The sequence below is a fragment of the Pipistrellus hanaki genome (assembly GCF_964339955.1).
Source record: "Pipistrellus hanaki genome assembly, chromosome: 18".
NCBI lineage: Eukaryota > Metazoa > Chordata > Mammalia > Chiroptera > Vespertilionidae > Pipistrellus > Pipistrellus hanaki.
Genome location: NC_140520.1, coordinates 30,970,828 through 30,986,616, shown reverse-complemented (window position 1 = coordinate 30,986,616; position 15,789 = coordinate 30,970,828). Strand labels below are relative to the sequence as shown.

The 15,789-nt window shown below is 53.1% G+C and overlaps 1 protein-coding gene across 1 annotated transcript in view; it reads left to right on the top strand.

Annotated features, from left to right (window-relative positions):
• The window catches only part of MAPKAPK2 (MAPK activated protein kinase 2), a 43,326-nt gene extending 27,849 nt beyond the window's left edge, over positions 1-15,477 (top strand). Inside the window, exons 2-10 of the mRNA XM_084865490.1 lie at positions 9,169-9,308; positions 9,447-9,511; positions 9,711-9,790; positions 10,198-10,324; positions 10,863-10,938; positions 11,294-11,418; positions 12,630-12,715; positions 12,826-12,906; positions 13,916-15,477. Coding sequence (XP_084721616.1) covers positions 9,169-9,308; positions 9,447-9,511; positions 9,711-9,790; positions 10,198-10,324; positions 10,863-10,938; positions 11,294-11,418; positions 12,630-12,715; positions 12,826-12,906; positions 13,916-14,059 — 924 coding nt within the window. The 3' untranslated portion in view covers positions 14,060-15,477. The remainder of the gene's footprint in view (positions 1-9,168; positions 9,309-9,446; positions 9,512-9,710; positions 9,791-10,197; positions 10,325-10,862; positions 10,939-11,293; positions 11,419-12,629; positions 12,716-12,825; positions 12,907-13,915) is intronic.
• Positions 15,478-15,789: the final 312 nt, after the last annotated feature.

Below are 15,789 nucleotides of genomic sequence, written 5' to 3'. Positions count from 1 at the left end.
GTTTTTTTGTTTTTTTTTTTTTTTTTTACACAATTGATTAGACTTTCCTCCCTGGTCAGAATTGAGTTTAGGATTGTAGTTCCCTTCCTTGCATCTTTGGCTGTCTGAGAGGTAAACTCTTAGTAAAGCAAGGCAAGAATTTACCTGGAGCCCTTCTCTTAGCAGGAAAAGACTGACATCTCTTTTTCAGATGTTCTTGTGTCCACACTGGGCAGCTCTGTCATGTGACTGGGCCTTTTTTGCTGACTGTGTAGGAAAGATAGGTTTATATCTTTTCCTGACCATGTATTATTTTCCTGTATGTTACCACTTATGGTTCTTTTTCCTTCTGTCCTCTCTCGGCTGTCCTTCACTCTTAGGTGAGTGGAACTGTGGAATTATTGAATTATTTTCAGGGGTGGTGGGTATGCATATGTGAGTGTGTGTATGTGTGTGTGTATGTGTGTATGTGTACATTCTGCCCTCTTGATTTATACGACCCTTCTCTTCTTCCACTTCCTCACCTCCTATTAGATATGTTGATTAGGTATATTTGTCTGGAATCTTAAGTTGGGGTGATGAAGATGAGACGGCATTTGTCATTCCCAATTAAAAATTTAAATTTGCTTTTACAGTTGTACGGGGTCAAATTGATAGAGGCTGCATAGGCCAGAAGCAGTGTTCCTGACCCTCTTCCGACGTAATTTCTCTTGGTGGTTTCTCCATCTCTGGATTTTCAAAAGTCATACCTAGACACTACAAAGCATGTGGCATTTTTCTTCCTGCCAGTCATATTGTAGCATAAAGCAGCTGGAGAGCTCAGGGTGTTTCCTTCTTCCCCCATCTTCCCTGTGTCCGAGGGAGCGATGCCTCGGATGCTGTCACAGGCCTCGCCCGTATCTTTGTTCTGATGTGCAGGCTGCCCTTTTCCTCTTCTTTCTGAGCTCTGTGCCGGGCGGACAGATTCACAGTAACTGGGGAGAGGCCAGTGAGCAGCGCAGGCAGGGGAGACATGGAGGAGCATGGGACAGGGCTTTAGGACAGGCAGCTTCTTTTCTATATGTAAAGTGCACCTGACACATGTGGCGCAGAATACACGAAAATTCCTCTTTCTCTTTTGAAGTCATAATCATCTGCGAGAAGGAACAGAACTATCTGTGCTCCATCTTCAGTTTCCCACCTCAAATTCGGGAGTGCCCACACCTGCTGCGTTCGGTGCTCACGGCCATGTACGTCAGGAGTGGGGATTTGGACCTTGGGCCAGCTTTTTATCATATTGGTTGAATTCTCCAGGAAGATGGCCAGCCTTTACATCAGCTGAGTTATAGAGTTCACCAGGCCCTTCTTCCTGTGGCCAGCATGGGATTCCCCAGCCCCGCTCACTTGGGGACATGTAACTGTGTCACTGTCAGGTCAGGGGTCAAATTAAGGCCTGAGGCAAGCTGCATGTTAGAATGTAAACCCTTGACTTAATTAAAAATGCATGCAGATGGTAAATATTTAAACAATAGAAAGATCTAAAATGAAAGAAAAAAAAAACGGGGAGAAAAAAAAGGTAAATATAATCTTCTCTCTAGTATCTGCTGTATCCTAGTGGTTAACACTGTTAACATATTTTTTTGGGGGGTAAATTCCTCTGAAAAAATTTTAGGCACCCACAAGTCCATATATCTTTCCTCCCTCTGCCTCAAAAAACGAGCAAAACAGCGATGACAATGAAAACACCCAGATGGGATTGCATTTTATATTCTGTTTGGTATTTTATTTTTGGAAATTAAAAGAAAAACACCAAACAGGAAACTGTCAGCTATCTTACCACCATTTTTAATTAATCTCTGCTTAACCTTCTGGTGTCTTTCTTATTATACCTTAAAAGTCAGTTACATAATGTGTAGCAGTTCCATTAAAAAAAAAAATTAGAACATTAGGGGGAAGCTAAAGTATGTCCTGTTCTCTGTCTGTTTGCCCTTCCTTAACTCATCTTCCCCCCCACTTCCTCCTCCCTACCTACCCGCTCTTCCCCCCCCCCCACCCGGGCTGGGCTGCCTCCCTCTCCCAGGCCGCCATCCATCCCTCCAGCTCCTTAGGGGCAGGGGTGTTACCAGTTCTCTTTTTGCCATTAACATTACTTAGGAACACATCTGTAGGGTGATTTCCTAGCTGGGTAGGTGCTGGGTCCAAGGTTTGAACATTTACAGTTTTGATATATATGACCGAACTCCTCTAAAAACACACTAGTTTATTTCCTTACTGATTATATGAGCGAGTGCCTTTCCTTCCCAAACCTTTGCATAAACCCAGGAGCTTTGTTTTGTTGTGTTTTTGGTCAAACATTTTGAAATGTTGCCATTCTGGTGAAATTGCAATCACTGTCTTCACAAACATTCTCTTGTAACGAGTTGCATCAAGTCTCTTCCGTTGGGCCATCTGTTTCTTTGTCTTTGAAATAAGGATTCTTTGCTCATTTTTGTATTGGGTTCTTCATCGTTTACAATTGATTTGCCGGAGTTAGGCTAGCCTCTTAGCCATCCTGTGTTGCAAACAAAACATTTAAAAAGTATGTCTCTGACAGTGTGCGTTTGAAGGCTCTGGCCTGTTAGTTGAGCCTCGGTTCTGCGTAGCCACCCCGGGAAGGACTTGGAGATTGAGGGTGCGATCACAGGAAAGGTTTGCTGTCTTCTGGGCAGCGTGGAGTGGTGGTTTTAAGGCTTTTGGAACTGGTTTTCCTGTTGTAGGTTTTAGCTTTGTTTTGGGTGGGGATTTCCCCCTCCCTTATCATATGAATGAAAGTCAGTAGCAAGTAGAGGCTTTTACCTTCCAATCAAATGTTTGGGGATGGGTGCAACAGGAGGGACCCCCAGTGATGTACTTCTGTGTATCTTTTATTATGGTGACCTTCTAAATTAAACAAGTCTGTGAGATTTATGTGTAGACCAGTTTCTAGGGGAGGACCATCAATTATTCCTCATTGAGCTTTGCAAGGTTCCAGAATGGGGCATACTCTCACCCCCAGTACATGTGGAGGGAAATGGTCCTTTCAACCAACACTTGTCTGTTTGCCATCTCCTTGTTCCTGAGCTGGGCTGGGTGAAGAGGGACTGTGACACGGCTGCCAGCCTTCGGGCAGCTCTGTGATTGGGGAATGAGACTCCCCGCCATCAGTGCTGACTTGGTGGCTGCTCCCCATTTCCTTTGCAGCACAGAGCACAATGTGCAATTAAAAAAATAACCTTGTACATTAAAATCTTAAGTCCCATGAGGGCACAGGCCTTCCTGTCATGTTCTCAGTTATATCCCAGCGCCTCCCACACCAGCGTGTGGCACGGACTCCAGGCTTTGCTGAGGAATGGCCTTCTGGGAAGGTGAGATCGAGTACTGCGTGTGCTGTATCTCCTCCCCATGTCCCTCCCTGGCTCCAGGTCCGGGGATGGAGGCAGAGGTGATAAGTGATGTAAGGACATCGTGTCCTGGTCCTGCAGCCCCGGGAGCTCACACTCCCTTTTCACTAGCACAGGGCTGTGGGGGACCCGGCTTCCCCGGGGGTGGCTGAAAGATCTTTGAGATTGAACAGCTGTACTCAGTTCTCCTCATCACCTCCCCCGGGCCTGAGCTACTTTCTTGCTCAAGACTCCGAGATTCTAGGTCCACAGACTTGGTGAGGCTGAGTCGCGTGGCAGAGCTGCCTGGCAGCCTCGAGCAACTCCCTGGCCATATTGGGGTGTGGATGACAGCCTCCGATTAAATTTGGAGCGCTAAGCTTCTTTGCCTCTTTAAAAAGTACATGTACTAATTATAAATCACCATTCAATAAAGATATAATTACCATGAACATTTTACTGAGTATGAATGCTCTTCCTGTTACAGACACACATACTATGTATATCTGTGTGCATATATATGCACAGATATAAGTAAATATACATAGAGGACTGTGCTGTACATAAGGCTTTGTAACTTCCTCTTCTGCTTACTATCAGATACTTTTTGATAAATCAATTTAAGGAAATTATAGGTTGGAACTTGTGCTGCAAAAGAAAAAAAAAAAAGACAATGGCAATGATTGTGACTGAGAAGCTAAAAGAGACTTAGGAATCCATCTCTAGTAAATATTCTGAAGCCTCATCTGAGAGATTACAGATTGATAGATAAATGTCTTGTTATTGCTGGGCACTCAACCTGTCAGCCATTTCTAGGTGAGGTAAACAACTATTGGGACACACACACACACACACACACACACACACACACACAAAGCTCCACCTATGATTAGTACCTGTAGTACCTGAGGGTAACATTCTAACAGTAATTTCAAGATCCAAGGTTTGCACTTTAAGGCATATGTCCACTTCAGTCCCCACTTTCGGCTGTTGTACCACAGCCCTGGGCAGGTTTGTGCCCTTTGCCTTGCCATGGGTGGTGGGCAGGAGGCTCTGGGCGCAGTGAGAATGGAGTTCACATTCCAGCCCTGCCACCGACTACTGACTAAAAGGCCTTGAACTAATCGCTCAGTGCCTCTGAGCCTGAGTTTCGCTATTTATAAAATAGGACGCTTCCTTTTGGGATGGGTGTGAGGGTGGCTGTGAGGGTTCCCCATTCCAGCTGCTTACACCCCAGTAACCCAGAGCACTCCCGGGAGCAGGCTCCCTGCTCCTCTGGCTCTGAGGCTGCTAATGTCCGGCTGCTCTGCGCTGAGGTTGCACCATCACACGTGCAGCAAGCCTCCTTCACAGTCCTCCTTTCTTCTACCTGGAGACGCATCCAGGCCAGCCTCAGCCCTCCATGTGGGACAGGCTGGGGGCTGGCGCCTGCTGACCTCCTGGGAGTGCAGAGGCTGTGTTGTGCAAGGAGCACCGCACACCTACAACATGGGCCTGACTGACTTTTCATCCCTCTTGGCACCGGCTCAGTCTGGAAAGGGATGGCTTCTTCCCTCATCGCATTGCAGCCCCCCCAGCTGTCCAGTGTAGGTGGCACAGGGAGGGAGCAGGGAGCTCAGGGCTGGGATGCCAAAGCCTGCTTCCCTCCCCGTGTTCTGGGTCCGCTCTGCTCAGTGCTGACACCCTAAATGATGTGGGCAGGAGTGGGATTCTAACTCCCCACCCCAATGGGACTCTCATAGTGGGGGAAGCAGAGGGGTCAGAATAACCATCGAAAACACTAGTGCAGTGCTTACCGTGTGCCAGGAACCATTCTTAGTAACTCACGTAATACTTGTGTGTTAATTGATTTATCGTGGACGGGTACTGTTACTGTCCTGCTTGACAGATAGGAAACTGAGGCACAAAGGGATGACATGGTGGTGGAGCTTGTGAAGGGGTGCTCCCTTGGGGCCTGCTTCTTCCTCCCGGCCTCGTGTCTGCCTTGCTGTGAGCAGGCCTCGGGCTCGGCCTGTTTCTTTTCTTTTCCCTGGCTCTGCTCCAGTCTTTCCGTGCAAACGCATGCCCGGGAATGGGTGGGGAGATAAGGGGGACCGTCCTGCCTCCCTCTGGATCTGGCAAAGACAGAAAGGCAGGGGACAGTATTTTGGGAGAGCTCCCATATCTCCATTATTGCCACCCTCGCCCTAGAGGTCCCCCTGGTAACGGACTCTGGCCTGCCCCCTGGCCCGGCCACACTGGCAGGTGAACAGCACAAGGCAGCAATCCCACCTGCAGTGCAAGAGAACTTCAGACGCAAACGTGGAGGGAGGAGGGAAGTCACTGTATCTGATCCGTGGGCTTAAAATACTTCACAGGCCCTTCCAGGCATTCCTTGCCTCAGAGCCAGTCTGGCTTTTTAGGGGGAAGATGCTTTCTCCCTTCAGATTCAGGCCCGCAGGGCTGCAGTCCTCGCCCCGGGCCCCTGTGTCATTTTTCACGCCCCCTCGCGGAACCTTCCCTGGGTCCTCTTGGCTTCTGGTTGAACCTGCCACCGCATCTCTGCTGGTTGCCCTGTTAGCACCTCGGGAATCCTGTTTTCTCTCTTGTCTCCTCTCTCTGGCAGAGCTCAGGCACCTCCCCGCTGTTCTTTACTTAGCCCTGCACTCCAGATTAGCACATTCTTGATGTCCTCTCTCCAGGCTCTCTGCACGCCACAGCTGTCCCCTGAGCCTCTTTGGCTCTTCCTGGCTCTGCCCTGACGTCAGCCGGCCTGCCCTCCTGACTGCTCCGAAGGTCTTGCTTTCATTGCTTGCGTTGATTTTCATATCCACCCAGGGACTGCTGATAAGCATGTGCCTGGATGTCAGTTACCAGTCTTCATGGGACATTTTTGTTATATTTCTCTGAGAATTGGGAAGTGCTGCTCTTTCCACTTGTACCTCTTTTGTTAAATTGAATCCAGTTTGACAGATGAGGACACCCTTTTCAGAAACGGAGGTTGGCTTCCCTGACACACCTGGGAAGTGCAGGCCCGGGAAGCCAGATGTGTGCGAGTCCAAGGCCAGGTGTTACATACTAGTCCATCCAGCTCCTCTGCAGCAGGAGAAATGTGTGTAAGCCTGGGGCTGGAAAGTGCCTGGTGCCACGCTCCTAACATGTCTGAGGCGGAAGGAAGGGAACTTGGAGCGTGTGCTCCGGTTTCAGGAGGGGCTGAGGGGCGTGCTCTTGGGTTTGGTCTTGTTGCTTCTTCACTTAGCACAGCTCTGGTTGGTTAGAACGTGGAGCTGGTTCCCAGGCCATGGTCACCAGGCTACAGACAGAAACCCAGCCTACAGTCCTGCTGATGACATGTTGGCTAACCCACGTGCTCCAGCCTCAGCACATGTGCGATGGAGAGGCCCCCGTGGCAGCTATGCTGTGGGCTCAGGGATGAGGGCCTGAGAACAAGATACTCTTTAGAGCAGAATTGCATTGGTTGCTTGCAATGGCTCTAGGAGGCAGGGGGCCAGGTGGGGATTAGCCCCCCCTAATTTACAGATGTGAAACAGACATAGAAAGGTAAGGACCTCTGCAAGGCTCTGATGCAACCAGAAATTGATCCATGACCTCATATTGCCTCTGAGTAATTTGACAACCTCCTTTCTTCTTCTTTGAGCCTTAGCTCCTATGTGCCTGTAGGGGGCAATAGAGGTCTTTCCTGGTTGGCTGCTCTGAACACTATTGCTCCTGAATGCTTTGAACTTCTCAGTCTTACAGCACATTACCTCAGTGGGTTATAAGTGTTTTTTGCCTACCTTCCTAGTGCGTCCCTTACCCCCAGCCCGAGTTCTTTCAGATCCGGAGCCTTCTTTTTGATCTCGACATCCAGCACAACATGTGGCCCATAGTAGGAGCTCACTGAATGCTTGTGGAGTTGTTACATGCACATAAAATCCGCCAGTGCCGCCGCCTACTCCATAGAGCTTGGGAAAGGAAAATGCACTTTTCCTGGTCCATTCAAATGAATGACGTTTGAGGGTGGCAGAACCCAGGACCTGTGCAGTGTCCTCATATGGCCACTAGGTGACAGTGTGACCCCATGGGGACCTTGCCTCTTGCCTGCTCAAGCATGAATTAACTGGGCACCTATTGCCTCTTCAGTCAGCCTGCAGTTGGCAGTCTGAGACTGACAAGTCTCGGCCTCCATCTCTTCTCTAAAAGTTGTGTAGTGTGCTGCAGCACGTGGGCTTTGCAACCCACCAGTCCTGGATTCCAACCCTGGCTCTGCCTTTCCTGAATCTGAGCCTGGGACACAGTTTCTCTGAGCCCCGGTTTCCTCATCCTGTAACATGGCCATTACTGTAAAATTAGAAAAGGCCGAGCATATCATGAATCGCAGCAGAGATGAGTGCTAGTTTATTGTTGGAAATTCCGTGTTTGCCTTTCAGTGCCCCCTCTAATTCAATGCATCATGGCCATCTGATCCTACTTTCCAAGCTTCACCCACTTTCCAGCAGCTGCCTTAGCTCGCCCACCAATCCCAGCTCTGCGGATTCCCACTGTTTTTCTCTGCTGTCAGCCTTCCCTTCTGCCTGTCCATTTCCTGACTGCCTCCTCACACCCCAGCCCTCTAACTGCCCAGAGAAGTTGGGTGTGTACTGTAGTGCTAATCTTGGCTTCCCACAGATGGTAAGGCTGCGAGAGTCCTTATCTTAATTATTTTGGCATCTGCTCTGTGCACTTGGCAGACATTCTGTAACGAGAATGACGACTACTGTTACTGAGCACATGCCAGGCACCCAGCTAGGCATTGTGCAGGGTTTTTCATTCAATCCTTACAACAGATTTATTCCCGTTTGTAAAGGGATGTATCAGGATGTCTCCTGCCACAAAGAAGCCATGAGGGACGTGGGGTGTATCAGCAAGGACCCAGGCAGCTGCCACCTCTCCTGGTTGTCTTCCTCAGGGTGCTGGTTCGTCCTCTTAGGCTTTCCCTTATGGCACCAAGGTGACTGCCTCGGGCCCCGGTGCCATATGTGGGAGAGGTGACGTACAACCCCTGTGCTCCCTTTAAGAGGCCTCTCAGATTTCCTACAAGTTCATGGCCGACATTGGCTCTTAGCATTATTCCCAAGCCAGTCATCGGTGAAGGGCCTGGACGTAAGGAGACTGGCTTGGACTAGTCCAGGTTCATGAGACGCATGTGGGATCCAGGCTCCTTTAATGCCCCTGGCCACCTGGTCCGTGGAAGAAGAGGGGGTGTGAATGGGGCCTGGTGCGGTAAATAACTTGCCCAAGGTTGCAGACCTCACAGGAACCTGGATTCTCTATACATTGCGCTGACTCCGAGGCCACTTGCTGGTTGAATGAAGTAAACCACAGGTAGAAAGAACTTGCTCAGGCTTTGGTGTGCTGGGTTTGTGGGATTCTGGGGGTTCCTTTGCTTATAAATTCTCGAGTCTCTCCAGATTGGATTGGGCTTCCTCAGTCTGTCCTGCTCCTGTGCCTTCTCTATCCCCATCTCCCAGTGCCTCGCTTCTGTGGCCTCTTACAATAGACTCTATGCCTTTAGTTGGGGAGACTGGCAAGGCCCCCAGGGGTCATTTGGGGTTTCTTTTAGAGCAGATAAGGGAGCTAAAAAGCTCCAGCTCAGGATTTGGAAGAAGGAGCTGCCAGGGAAAATGCCAAGGAGAACGGCTGGGCAGGGGGGTCAGTGGTAGTGGGGAGTTTAGGGCACATTGGTGGGGATGCCAGCCCGTATATGGGCAGGGCCTTGGAATAGGCCCGTGTGGGGCAGCAGCCAGCCCCCTCCTGAGACCGTGCAGTGATGCGGCGGCTGCTTGGCTTGCAGATGCTGCAGGACTGCCCCAAGGCGCGGCGCGAGGTGGAGCTGCACTGGCGGGCCTCCCAGTGCCCACACATCGTGCGGATCGTGGACGTCTATGAGAACCTGTACGCGGGGAGGAAGTGCCTGCTCATCGTCATGGAGTGGTGAGCAGCCTGCGGTTCTGTTCCCGGCCCGCCTCCCACTCCCTGCCCGGGCCCCTCGCGGATTTTCCGGGGGGCCGGGGGGGGGGGTGATGGAGAGTGGTGGGGTGTCCCCGAGATCTGACCGTGGCTTTGTTTCAGCTTGGACGGCGGAGAACTCTTCAGCCGAATCCAGGACCGAGGAGACCAGGCGTTCACAGAGAGAGGTAGGAAGGGTCTGTTGGGACAGGCCTGGGGCAGGCTGGGCAGCGGGTGACGGCAGGGGACCTCCTGCAGTGCCTGCCCTCGCCGAGGCCTGCTGAGGCCCCGCCCCTCCGGCTCGCTGCCAGGGCTGCCGTCCTCCGTGAGCCCGTGGCTGTTTTCAGCCCCAGTGACACACCGTGTGAATTCTCTCCTCCTCCACAGAGGCTTCGGAAATCATGAAGAGCATCGGGGAGGCCATCCAGTATTTGCACTCAATCAACATTGCTCACCGGGATGTCAAGGTACCAGCTGTTTGTCACCCAGCCCCCTCCCTGCTCAGGCGCTGGCTGCCGAGGGCCCACAGAAGGGTTGCCAGAGTCGTCTGCTCCCTTGCTGCCCTGTTCCTGACGGCAGGGCGGGGCAGGGTGCTATTCTCTGGGCAAACCCCCAAACCCAGTCAGAAGCCCTGTGGTCCTCGGCCAGCGCTGCACAGCCGTCCCTGGTTTCTCTGCCCCGGGGGAGGTGCTGGCTCTCTTCATGGACCTCTTGTCTCCCAGCACTGGGAAGGCAGGGAGCGGTCACAGCTGCTGGTGTGCAGATCAGTGATGCCCAACAGCTGGCTGTGGACGAGGAAGTGGGAGGTCATCTTTACCTTTCCGTCTCCGATAGCTCTCAGACAGGCTTGCCATTTCTCTGCCTCTCTCCGTAGCCCGAGAACCTCTTATACACCTCCAAAAGGCCCAATGCCATCCTGAAACTCACCGATTTTGGCTTTGCCAAGGAAACCACCAGCCACAACTCGCTGACCACTCCTTGTTATACGCCTTACTATGTGGGTAAGTCCGGGGGAGGCCAGGCTCGTCCTTCCTTCCCCTGAGCTTCTGGCGAGCCCTCCTCTTCCGGCCTTGGAGCCCCAGGCCCAGGAGAGGCGTGCCCTCTGGCCCAGTGTGACCTGAGTGGAGTAGGCTCGTCAGAGATGGGCTGGGATTGGAGGGTCCTAGGAAGCTATCTGAGGTCGTGGCAGGGTTTTGTGCACAGGGGCACTTTCCCGAGAGGAGCTGTCATCTCCATCAGATGCCCAGGGCTCTGGTGCCCAGCTGACCGGCACAGGTCAAACTCTCAAATGTGTTTGTCCAAGTAAATGGACATCGTGCATCTGAAAGGCTCTTGGCAGGAATTATCTTAAGATTCTAGTCCTAAGTTTGCTTTCCTCCTTCAACTCCGGGGCTTGGTTACGGCTGTTCCCCTCCCACCTCCAGCTGCATTCCCATCATGACGGGCTGATGGGCTGGGCTGGGAGCATCAGCCACAGAGAAACGGGTAGGTCTGCGTGTCCAAGGGCCAGGCCCATCCACACTGACCTTTGGTTTGCAGCTCCCGAAGTGCTGGGACCCGAGAAGTACGACAAGTCCTGTGATATGTGGTCCTTGGGTGTCATCATGTACATCCTGTGAGTGCGGGAGGAGCCCCGGGGGCGGGGCGGGCGGAGGGGGAGGAAAAGGTGGGTGTTAGCATTCTCCTTCTGGATGGGGATTCCCTGGGAACCTCCTGCATGCCCCCATCAATGCTAGTGGATCCGAGAGCTAAGTGATGAGTATAAACTAGCCGGTGGGCAGGAATATGTGTGGTGTAGGTACTTAGTTGTAGGAATCTGGGCCCGGTCCTGAATTTCTGTATCCTGTCCGAATCCCTGTATCCCTGTTTCCCTGTGACCTTTACAAGAAGTCTGCTTCTCACCCTGTTCCTAGTGCAGGGCCCCTAAATAACACCTGCTCTGTCCCTCTCTTCTGCCTCCCTCGGCTCAGGCTGTGTGGGTATCCACCCTTCTATTCCAACCACGGCCTTGCCATCTCTCCGGGCATGAAGACTCGCATCCGAATGGGCCAGTATGAGTTTCCCAACCCAGAGTGGTCAGAAGTATCAGAGGAAGGTAAAGAGCCCGTGTGTGTGTGTGTGTGTGTGTGTGTGTGTGTGTGTGTGTGTGTGGTGTGTGTGTGTGTGGTGTGTGTGTGTGTGTGGTGTGTGAGTGTGTGGGGTGTGTGTGTGTGTGTGTGTGTGTGTGGTGTGTGAGTGTGTGAGGTGTGTGTGTGTGTGTGGTGTGTGAGTGTGTGAGGTGTGTGTGTGGTGTGTGTGTGTGTGGTGTGTGTGTGTGTGTGGTGTGTGTGTGTGTGGTGTGTGTGTGTGTGTGTGTGGTGTGTGAGTGTGTGGGGTGTGTGTGTGTGTGTGTGTGTGGTGTGTGAGTGTGTGGGGTGTGTGTGTGTGTGTGGTGTGTGAGTGTGTGAGGTGTGTGTGTGTGTGTGTGTGTGTGTATGTGTGGTGTGTGTGTGTGTGAGTGTGAGTGTGTGAGGTGTGTGTGTGTGTGTGTGTGTGTGTGTGGTGTGTGTGTGTGTGGTGTGAGTGTGTGGGGTGTGTGTGTGTGTGTGTGTGTGGTGTGTGAGTGTGTGAGGTGTGTGTGTGTGTGTGTGTGTGTGTGGTGTGTGAGTGTGTGAGGTGTGTGTGTGTGTGTGTGTGTGTGTGTATGTGTGGTGTGTGTGTGTGTGTGTGAGTGTGAGTGTGTGAGGTGTGTGTGTGTGTGTGTATGTGTGGTGTGTGTGTGTGTGTGTGTGTGTGTGGTATGTGGTGTGTGTGTGTGGTGTGTGTGTGTCTGGTGTCTGGTGTGTGGTATGTGGTATGTGGTGTGTGTGTGTGGTGTGTGTGTGTCTGGTGTCTGGTGTGTGGTATGTGGTATGTGTGTGTGTGTGTGTGTGTGTATGTGTGGTGTGTGTGTGTGTGTGTGTGGTATGTGGTATGTGGTGTGTGTGTGTGGTGTGTGTGTGTCTGGTGTCTGGTGTGTGGTATGTGGTATGTGTGTGTGTGTGTGTGTGTGGTGTGAGTGTGTGTGTGTGTGTGGTGTGAGTGTGTGTGGTGTGTGTGTGTGTGTGTGGTGTGTGAGTGTGTGAGGTGTGTGTGTGTGTGTGTGTGTATGTGTGGTGTGTGTGTGTGTGTGTGTGTGTGTGTGGTATGTGGTGTGTGTGTGTGGTGTGTGTGTGTCTGGTGTCTGGTGTCTGGTGTGTGGTATGTGGTATGTGTGTGTGTGTGTGTGGCGGAGCAGGAGAGGGAGCGGGGCCCTGAGCTGTCTGTGTCCCTGTGTCACCCCGACAGTGAAGATGCTCATCCGGAACCTGCTGAAAACAGAGCCCACTCAGAGGATGACCATCACGGAGTTCATGAACCACCCCTGGATCATGGTAAGCCTGGCAGCCAGAGACCTGGGTCTTTGGGGACTGTCCTGGGGGCAGGGCTCAGCCAGGACCCTGCCCAGCCCAGGTTTCACCTGGACCCTGTTCTCTCCCCTCAGCAATCAACAAAGGTCCCTCAAACCCCACTGCACACCAGCCGGGTCCTGAAGGAGGACAAGGAGCGGTGGGAGGACGTCAAGGTGAGGGAGCCACGGCCCGGGGGCGCGGGGTGCCTGGCGGTGCTGGCCGGGGAGGGTTTGGCTCTGCATTCTCTCACCAGAGGGTTCCGTTACAACAAGAACCGCGAGTCTGAGCCCTTCCCCAACCAGGTTCCGGTCTAAACTCGGGGGAGGTCTCTGTCCCGGTCTAAACTCGGGGAGGCTATTTCCTACAAGCTCTCTGTTCCCTGGGTCTCTAAAAGGACCTCAGAGGTCCTGTCTTCTCATTTCGCAGATGAGGAAACAGGCCCAGAGAGGGGAATGAGCTGTTCAAGGTCACACAGCCAATGACTGTCCGGGCAGACCGGGCCAGATCTGACGCCTTGGCCAGTGCTCTCCCGCCTTCCCGCAGGATCACTGGAGGGCCCTCAGAGCGCGGCGGCAGCGGCGGCGACTCAGCTGACCCAGCCCAGGGCTGAGGCCGCTTTTGGTCCTCAACCCACTAGCCAGCCTGCCGCTTCTCTCTCTGCTCTGATTGCCCTCATCCTGCCTTTATTTGTTTTTTTAAAATATATTTTTATTGCCGAAACCAGTTTGGCTCAGGGGATAGAGCTTCGGCCTGCGGACTGAAGGGTTCGATTCCGGTCAAGGGCATGTACCTTGGTTGCGGGCACATCCCCAGTAGGGGGTGTGCAAGAGGCAGCTGATCGAGGATTCTCTCTCATCAGTGTTTCTAACTCTCTGTCCCTCTCTCTCCCTCTCTGTAAAAAAGCAATAAAATATATTTTAAAATATATATATTTTATTGATTTCAGAGAGGAAGGGAGAGGGAGAGAGATAGAAACATCAATGATGAGTGTAAATCACCCATCAGCTGCCTCCTGCCCCCCATTGGGGATCGAGCCTCAGTCCCGGGCAAGTGCCCTGACCAGGATTTGAACCATAGCCTCCTGGTTCATAGGTCGATGCTCAACCACTGAGCCACACCAGCCAGGTTCACTCTGCCTTTGCTATGTCTCTCACATCTCTGTTGGTGGAATCCTTCCCCCAGGAGGAGATGACCAGTGCCTTGGCCACCATGCGTGTCGACTACGAGCAGATCAAGATAAAAAAGATAGAAGATGCCTCCAACCCTCTGCTTCTGAAGAGGCGGAAGAAGGCGCGGGCCCTGGAGACTGCCGCCCTCGCTCACTGACCGCTCCGCCCGTCCTTCTCCGCCGGAGGACAAGCAATAACTCTCAACCTGAATCTGTTTTTTAAATGAAGACCAGGCTGCCCACTGCTCGCGGAGCCCAGAACCTCACGAGAGGCTGACTCCTGCCTTCGGCTCCGGCGCCCGGAGGGAGGGGCCGGGGTCTGGAGGGCGTGCAGAGGAGGGAGCAGATGCTCTTGAACCTGTGCTCAGTCTGCAGTTTTATCAGTGATTTGACTTAGGATTTTTATGAAACTTCTTTTATTGCCCTTTCCCCCCCACTTCCCTTCTCCTCCAGTCCCCTTCCTCTTGTTAAAGGGTATTTGTGGAAACTGTTGTAGGGAGTGTCCCTGTGTCGTCCCACCTGCCCCGTTTCCCCACTACAGCCTCAGCTCCCCGCCGGCCTAGGCGCCTGGCGCTCAAGGCCATGGAGGTCTGGGGCCAGGATGCACCACCTCCTACTGGATCCCTCGACATCACCAGAGTGCCAGACGGATGGGAGTGAGTGCGTGCGTGCATGTGTGTGTGTCTGTGTGCCTGTGCGTGTGTGCCTAGGACTGCGCATTTGTGGGGCCAGGGGCAGGCAGGGCTGCCTAGGGAGGGGTCCTGCTGCGGCTCAGGAACCTTCCCTCCTTGGGCCTGCACGCCCCGCTCTTGGTGCACCTGCCTCGGTGCCTGGAAGCCTCAACAGACTCGGAGCCGGGCCTGCGTGCCCGCCTCTGCTAGCTGGTCCGGGAGTGGCGAGGAGTGACTTAGCACTGGCCGAAATCAGGAAGACTGGACCCACCCCCTCCCCGCCCCCCCACGTAGTGCTGGTCCTAGTCCTCTGAGGCGCTCATCTACCGAGTAACCTCCGCTTCCCCTTCTGCCTTTGTCCGCCCATTGCTTATTTTTCTTACATTCTTAGCCATCTCTCCGCCGGCCTCCTCAGCTCACCGGGTGAACCCGGGCACTTTGTTCGGGACACGGCGCCTGAGCTTTGCCCTGGGCCCTGGCATTGGGCAAAGGCAGCTCCACCCTGTGGCCTCCCACACATCTCCATTGTGTGGCCTAGTGGGTGGGGGGGGTCTTCACACCAAAGATGCCCCGACTCTGCCCTACCCATTAGCCACGCCCCCACCCCAAACAGCTTGGCCTCACGCGTCCAGGCCAGTGAGGGGGAGGGGAGGCCCTCCCCCAGTATTACTGAAGCGTGCGGGGAGGTCCTCGGTGCCATGGTCTCTTGGGGTGGGGTGGCAGTAATGCTTCAGTTTTCATCTCCCTCAGGGCCGGGGGGCACTCAGGTCTTCTGCCCTGGGGAGGGCTCCAGGGCTCCAGTGCCTGCAGCGCCTCCGTGTCTGATGGTGTGTCCAGCACTTAGATTGTTGTAAACTGTTGTTTTGTATGAGCGAAACTGTCTTTACTAAACGGATTTAATAGTTGGAAGGTTTTCTTTCTCTTCTTTCATGGGCATTAGCCCTTGAGCCCCACCTCTGCTCCCACATGTGGAGAGTGGTTCTCTGGGCTGGGAGTCCTGGGAGTGGAGGGGAAGGGAAGGGAGGGAAAGGAATAGGAAGGGAGAAGAGAAGACTGGACTGGAGGGGACAGGAGGGGAGGAGGGGATGAGGAGAGGAGGGCCTCCTGGGCGAGCAGCAGCCAGTGCCTGCCCTGTCGAGGCCTGGCCAGGTGTGTCTGGTACAGGGGTATTAATGCTTCTCTCCTTTGGAGCAGGTGGAGGTGCCAATAGGTCTGGG